This window comes from Drosophila navojoa, chromosome 4 (genome assembly GCF_054131105.1).
Source record: "Drosophila navojoa isolate 15081-1374.11 chromosome 4, UAZ_NAV_1.0, whole genome shotgun sequence".
NCBI classification, from domain to species: domain Eukaryota; kingdom Metazoa; phylum Arthropoda; class Insecta; order Diptera; family Drosophilidae; genus Drosophila; species Drosophila navojoa.
In genome coordinates this window covers 7,180,136-7,187,429 of record NC_142892.1, presented here as the reverse complement: position 1 = coordinate 7,187,429, position 7,294 = coordinate 7,180,136, and the positions used below count along the sequence as shown (strand labels likewise).

At 46.9% G+C, this 7,294-nt stretch overlaps 1 protein-coding gene across 1 annotated transcript; it reads left to right on the top strand.

The window, feature by feature from the left end:
• The first annotated feature begins 369 nt into the window (after positions 1-369).
• On the top strand, positions 370-6,408 carry mfr (ferlin family C2 domain-containing myoferlin misfire). The gene is made up of 14 exons (XM_018099510.3): positions 370-613; positions 663-1,015; positions 1,063-1,186; positions 1,251-1,428; positions 1,507-1,940; positions 1,994-3,225; positions 3,283-3,454; positions 3,512-4,703; positions 4,754-4,890; positions 4,987-5,168; positions 5,321-5,441; positions 5,530-5,826; positions 5,962-6,062; positions 6,122-6,408. The coding sequence occupies exons 1-14, from the start codon at positions 437-439 to the stop codon at positions 6,297-6,299; spliced, it is 4,878 nt and encodes a 1,625-aa protein (XP_017954999.1). The 5' UTR covers positions 370-436; the 3' UTR covers positions 6,300-6,408.
• The last annotated feature ends 886 nt before the right edge of the window (positions 6,409-7,294 follow it).

Genomic DNA, 7,294 nt, shown 5'->3' with positions numbered 1-7,294 from the left:
CTTAAAACATTCTCTTACACTAATAGTTTTGATATATTCAACTAATTACTGCTTATTACAGAAACAAAACAAAAACCCTCCCTGTGTGCGCCAATGGCCCTCTGCACGGCCACATGCATATAAATAGCAGGTTGGGCCAGCTGAAAGCTTCTAAGCAGCGAAACAACAATAAGCGCGTTCAGCGCTTGCAACGGCGAGCTTTCGAGGTGAGAGCGCTGGTCAGAGAGCTTTCAAGAATTGCTTGCGGTGAATTGACTAGACAATAGCGTTGCCAGAGCGTTGTTGACAATGACAGTTACAAAAACATTTTTGAATGTGTATGTAAAAAGCTTTTCAAGAAAATTTTTAAGCAAAACAACTTGGGAGCATTTAATCAACAAAATAAATACATTGAGATTAAATAATTTAGCAAAATATTAAATAACTTAGAAATAAAATGAATCCGTCGGATTGCTTTGCAGGTGCGGTACAAGATTTTCTTATATGCATTACAGTGCATAAGGCGGCAGAGACGGGCGTGCCCAACGGAGAGCTGTACGTGAAAATCTGCTTAGATAAAATGACCAAAAATACGAAAACTCAAACAAACTCAGAAAATCCATTCTTCAATGAGGTGAGTATGATAAATAAATACGCTTAATCATAATGCACATCTCTTTCAGTACTTTGTGTTTGAGTTCCACTGTACGCTAGCAGAGCTATTGCGTCTGACTGTGCTCTTTGAACTGAAAAAGTACAAGATGTACAAGAAGAACGCGAACATTGGTGAGCTTATGATTGATTTGCATAGCGTGTGGAATCAGCCCAATCACTGCTACTTCAAGCGATGGGGTCGACTCGAGACGCCCCTGGGGGAGCATCCCTTCAAGGGAGGCGAGCGCGAATCCTGCGGCTATCTGCAAATCGACTTGGCCATTGTCTCGCAGCACAGCGCTGTGAAGCCAACTCTAACTGCAGATGAGCCTGAGGAGCTGACCAAATGGCCAACGCATCATGACTTTGACGATATCAAGAGGTAAGGAATCTAGGTATCAACACTTTCTGCTTAATAAGTCCGTATAGCAATCTCTTAGAGGACGTCGACTCGGATACCCTGAGAAACATTCGCTACTTCATCAGCTTCTATCGTGGAATCTTCACGAAGCATAGTAACTACATGATACAACTATCGTTTGCTGGCTTCAAAGTATTTGCATTACTACTGACTTTAGTTTTCGTTTTGAGTAAAGTCCAGTTTCCATCCTTTAAAGGGCAAAACGTCTGTGCAGAAGAACACAATGACACCGGTGTGGAATCAGGAGATTAGCTTTGCATGGGTCTTTCCCTCTCTGGCCCAACGATTTCTCATCTTATTTATGATGCAGGAGCATATGCAATGGAAATGCATAGCGCAATATGATTTGTCTTTCGATGAAATTGCCTTTGAAGGTAAGCTTGGAAATTATGACTTCAAATACTTAAAAGGGATCTCCATTCGCCCTTTTATATATTTTTATATTTCGGTAGACAAGCCATCGTTTGGACCAACTTATTTGCATTTGTATGATCCCATCTATCCGTCGAACTATGTGGGTCGCGTTTTGTTGGAGTTGCGTTCTGAAACTCTGCAGGAAGGTCATCCTACGCATGTTTTGATTAACGAATCGGTGTCTCCTCCAGGCAACTGGTCAGACCAGTCGTTTGTTGTGGAGTTCCTGCCTATTCTCGGAGATTATATACCCAGCAACTCACAGCAGTATAAATTTGCTGTCCAGCTTGCGGAGTTTTACTCAAATGAGCTGGAGGGCCCTTTGACGACGCCATCGGGCAAATTGCGTTCACAAATGAAATCCTTTCGCCGGGAAGCGCCTTATCAATCTTGTCTGTTCCGGGTCCACCTGCCCGATAATCGCATCAAATTTGAAGCGGATTTCTTTATGATTGATATAGCCAACTATATGGTAAGGCCCATGTGATAAGTGTTAGCCCGCCGCCTTAATCCTCTCCTTCTTAGCGCTCTGAGCTGGCCACCTTTACGATCTTTCAGCTCAAGTTCCCCAATCACATGCAACATCAGGCCAAATGCCTGAAGTCCATTATCCACAGCATTGTTTCCAAAATCGAAGAAAGCGTGAGTCTGCATCGCTTTGACTACGATATGGGGGAGGAGAGCACCACCTGGGATTTGAACAGACAGCAATACGTGCTGTCTTACTTCAGAAAGGTGCCCAAGGAGCTGCGCTCGTTGCGACAGAGACTGAAGTCGAGGTACTCCTCGAATATGGATTCCACCATAATGGACATAGTTAACGAACTGCATCGTGTAATTGGGGAAATCAATTCGCTGTCTAATTTAATGCACGTGCAGGACGACTGGCCGGAGCTGCTGCTCACCCTGAGTGCAGGCGGCAAGCAGATTGGCTTCTGTCACCTGAATGCCAAACACTTTCTGTGTCTGCAACAGAGGCCAATCAACCAGGCGAGCAATCATTGCTGGCGCATGAAGAGCTTCCTCTTCAAGAGCAGCAGCTGTCCGCACACCTGCTCCAATTGTGGCTGCAATGCTGGCCTCGTTCTCGGCTGTATCTCCATAGTGCTCGAGAGTGAACGGCACGAGTTCCTGTCCCGCATTGCGGGCGAGTGGTCCACGCCCACGCCCTACACTTGGCTGCCGAATGTGGCGCAGACATTCTTCCGCTGTCATATCTATGTGCACCAGGCGAAGGTGCGACCGGGCAGCGACAATAAGGTCGAGTGCGATGGATATGTGCGCGTTATCTTTGCATCGCAGGCAGCTGAGACGGGCACAGCTAGGAGCGTCTGTTCGCCCATCTGGGATGCTGTGATCACCGTCAATGGGCTGTCCCTGCCGGGTGGCGTCAACTGGTATCTGCAGAACCCGCCGCAGCTCGGCTTGGAGCTCTTCAACTGCCAGCAGGAGACGGTGGGCAGTGGACAGATCAAGTCAAGTGTCATCACAGCGGACCTGAGCGAGGAGAGCAGCCGCGGCGATGAAAGCAAGTATTTGGCTAAAGGTACACTGCAGCGGCTGAGCAAGTTGAGGAATGTCAGTCCGCCTCCGCTTAAGTGGGTTTCCATAGCCAAGAATGGAAGGGTACAGGCCGAACTGTTAATGTCGGTGGAATTGAAGCAGCAGCTGGGCGATACGCAGATCTTTGAGGATAAGGAGCCACAGCTGACAACAGGCATACCTCTGTCTATACGACCCAATATGCTCAACTATGTGTAAGTCTTACTTGCATTTCTTAATTATAAAGTTCCCTCTAATAGCCAAGGAATTAGACTCGAGGTTATTTTTGTTGGACTGCGCAACTATTCTAAAGTGGGCATGTGCACGGCGGGCAAGCGACGTGCCAAGGTCATCATGGCCGATCTGGTCTTGACTAGTGGACTCTCTACCTCGCGGGTGAGGAACAGCATCAACTTCCTGGTTGCTTATGCTTCCGGCGTGGTGGTATGTAGCCTCACACTCACTTAAAATGATCTCTGTTAGCTACTTGGAACCTTGCAGAGCCTGCCCGATCAGCAGGAGTACTGGCCGGCTATAATAGCCACGGATGTGCTGGCCAGCAGCTTCTCCCATGAGTCTACCTTAGGCGCCGCTCTAATACCCCCCTCGCCGAACTTTCTGCAAAAGGATCGATCGAGCAAATGCATGCGAAAGCCGGTCGAAAGCTCCGTTCCCAATTCAGTAATTGTTATAAATCAGGACGAAACGACCGAGGACGACGACAGACATATTCCAGAGGAGAAGGGGCCCTTGTTCTGGAAGCGTCTGAAGATCATGTTGGGCCTACGAACCGCCGCCTATGCCAACCAGAATCTACTTAGACTAGGCGATTGCAGGGACTTGACTGAAGTAGTGGATAGCCGGTTCACGTGGTGGACCAAGTTCTACAATTCCATGTGGATTGGAGGCGACGATGGCTTGCATAAGTGCAAACATAAACTGGTCATCTACAGTTCAGAGCTCGAGAAGCAGCCCCAGTTCAGTTACTTTCAAGATTGGGCAGTGCCCGTGCCCCTGGTGCATGGCGTCAAGATGAAGAAGCATGGACCACCTAAAGAGGACGTCTATGCCACACTGAAGCTGCAGATTAAGCTGACGCCCTGTGAGGGCGCGAACACTGAGGATGGAGTTGGCGATGGGAATGCGCTGCTGCCACTGCCGGCTGCTCTAAGTCCGCGTGAACAGAGCCTAATCAAATCGCTGACCGATGTTGTCAAGCTGATAGTCAGGGTTTACGTAGTGCAGGGTCTCCAAATCAGGCCTAGAGATTGGTTCTCCGACTCGGATACGTATGTGCGCCTCACACTGGGCGGCAAGATGATCTCGGATCGTGCCAACTATGTGCCCAACCAGAGTAATCCCATCTTCGGACGTTTCTTCGAGCTGAGCACAACGCTGCCCGCCGATCCCATACTGGAGCTGGCGCTGTTCGATCATGACAAGCGCAAAGACGGAATTATTGGCTACACTCAAATCGATCTGGAGGACCGCTGGCACAGCAAGCATCGCGCCACAGTGGGCATTCCCCAGGAGTACTCACGCTTAGGCTACAACCAGTGGAGGGATCCTCTGCTGCCCTCCCAGCTGCTTGCCGACCTCTGCCAGCAGCGAGGCATTCCGCCTCCCTACTACTATGGCAATGTCATCGAGGTGGATGGCACGCTCTTGGGCGATGAGACCGTCATTTCAAAATGTGAGTACTTCAGCTAAAGTCTAGACCTGAACTAATTTGCTTGCCCACAGCGGAGGAGCTGAAGGAGCGATTGAGTCTGACGGCCCTCAATAATCTGGATAGGCTGCCATCCTTTGGCTACAAACTGGTGCCGGAGCATGTCGAGACGCGTTCCTTATATACCGACGACAGCCCAGGAGTCCTACAGGTGACTACACATGGTCAAATAGGGTATATCCTACAGGGTATATCCAGTTGCATACAGCAAAGGAATTACATTCGCTTTTCCGTCTTCCTTTTTCAGGGCAAAATCCAAATGTGGTTAGAGCTGTATGAGACGAGCATGTTTTTGCCAACGCCCGTGGACATTACGCCCGTGGCCCCCTATGACTATGAGGTGCGTGTTGTGGTCAAAAGTTTGCGCGATATTCAGTTTGGAGATAAAAACATTTTCGGCAAATTAATGAGCGATATTTATGTGATTGGGTAAGCGCTGCCAGAGGGGAAAGTTGAGGGGAATGTAGAGAGGGTAGCGAGGGGCATGGGGCGTGGGGCGTGGGGCCTGTGGCTAGGGGTTCGCATAGTGTAAACGATATTCAATTAAGCGCATTTTGCATTTTCGTGCTCCTTTTTGGCAGCTGGTGCCAGGACTCGGGCAAGTACCAGTCGACGGATATACATTACCGTTCATTTGCTGGCGAGGCTGCATTTAATTGGCGGATGATATTCCAAATGAAATACTCGCCCAACGAGGACATGGTAGGTGCCCTAGCCTCGCCTAATTGGCAGCTGTAAAACAATATTAAGAGCATAAATAATGAAGCAACTCATTAAATCTGCTCCGCAGATGGTCATCAGGCGCAAGGGCGGGCTGCAGGGCGAGGAAATCGAAATCAAGAAGCCACCGTTAATCTATTTTCAGGTCTGGGATAAGGATGTCCTCAGTAAAGACGAGTTCTTGGGTGCCCTGGAGCTAAATTTATCTGATCTACCGTTGCCCTATTCGTCCGAGAGACGCTGTAAACCCTTTCCCAATTCCCATCAGCGCATCAATCTCTTCAATAGAAGAAACGTTGAGGGCTGGTTTCCTCTAGTCGATGGTCTAATATCGAAGGATGGAGTACCCGTGCACAGGACGATCACAGTGCGTATATTTCAGATGATATCTGAGTACTAAAAGTTGTTCCATCTGTGGCTTCTTACCCCTCTTGGACCTATGGCATATGCTATCCCGAGAGATATTTCCTCTCTTTAACGCTAATTACTCCTAAAATTCTAGGGCAAAGCACAGTTGCAATTGGAAATCTTAACGGAGCCAGAGGCATCCAATGCACCCGCTGGCCTGGGTCATCAGCCTCCCATGGCACTGGAGCCACCCAAGTAGGTCTTCGAACTCGTTTTCACAGTTTTCATCGCACTTACTGGAATTCCCTTTACAGTCGTCCCAAGACATCGTTTAATCCTCTGACGCATCCCTTCAAGTCCGCCCATCTCATTCTGTGGCCCGTCATACGCAAATATGTTTACATTGGCATCCTATTGCTGTGCATTGGGCTGGGCTTGACTTTGTTCTTCTATGGATTGCCCACTCAATTGATGAAAATACCCCTCAAATGATTTGCCACATTTTCCATTTTCAATTTACAACTTTTATAATGAACTAAATTTGTGCTCTTATTCCATTGGTTTTTTAAGTGTTATTAAATGTCGAACACGGCGCCTGCAACTCGTGGCTTTCTGATTAATTAAATGCAATTAGCAATTGCTGGAACAAGTATGTGCTGAAAAGGCGTTCGACTGGCCAGCGATAAGGCTGCCCCGATATATAGTATACAATTTCTATCTAGATGCTTATATACGAGCTGCATATGCCGGACGGACTTTGCAGGTTTCCATTGGGGATGGAAACGTGAGCATGCCTGGGGTTTCCCTCGGCTACCGCGGACTTGGCAATGTGCACTGAAATCAGTTGTTGAAAGAAACTTTAGCTGTGGCGATACTATTGAGTTATTGGAATATGCTATGTATTACAAACATCTCTGGGTCAATTGCAATTAATTGTTGAGGACATAAATTACACTTTAGAAAGCTGCTAACTGAACTCAATTAGATCCTTAAATTGCTAATCAATACTGAGATATCTCAAGCTAAACTTCAATATTTTTCATGGATCTACAGTAAAGTTTTGCCTGCTTTGACACACTTCAACCAATACTCACTAATAATTTGTTTTCCACTAATTTATTACTTAAGTGAGCTCAGATAAATTTCTAGATCTATGCCCATATCATATATCATTATATCAATCATTCACAATCATCTAAGTAGCACAATTTGTGAATTGAAATTTTCAGTCCTACTCCCGGGAGTTGCTTCATTTCATAAAATTGCCAGCTCTAGCCGCACATCTATGTATATATAAATATATAGACGTATACTTAACGTCATACAGATTAAGGATCTCATTCAATCAATTACACGCAATGCCTTACCCTGGCCAATGGAAACTTTGTTGGCCCATTGATAAAAATGGAACAACAAATGCAAAACTAATGTAAAATTCCTTTACGCGTCGTATTTCACCATATACGAGGCGAGCACAGATACAGAGA

Coding starts and splice junctions, on each gene's coding strand:
- mfr (XM_018099510.3), top strand. CDS start 437: ATGAATCCGTCGGATTGCTTTGCAGGTGCGGTACAAGATTTTCTTATA. Junction 1,016..1,062: donor GACTTTGACGATATCAAGAG/GTAAGGAATCTA, acceptor AAGTCCGTATAG/CAATCTCTTAGAGGACGTCG. Junction 5,827..5,961: donor CCGTGCACAGGACGATCACA/GTGCGTATATTT, acceptor CTAAAATTCTAG/GGCAAAGCACAGTTGCAATT.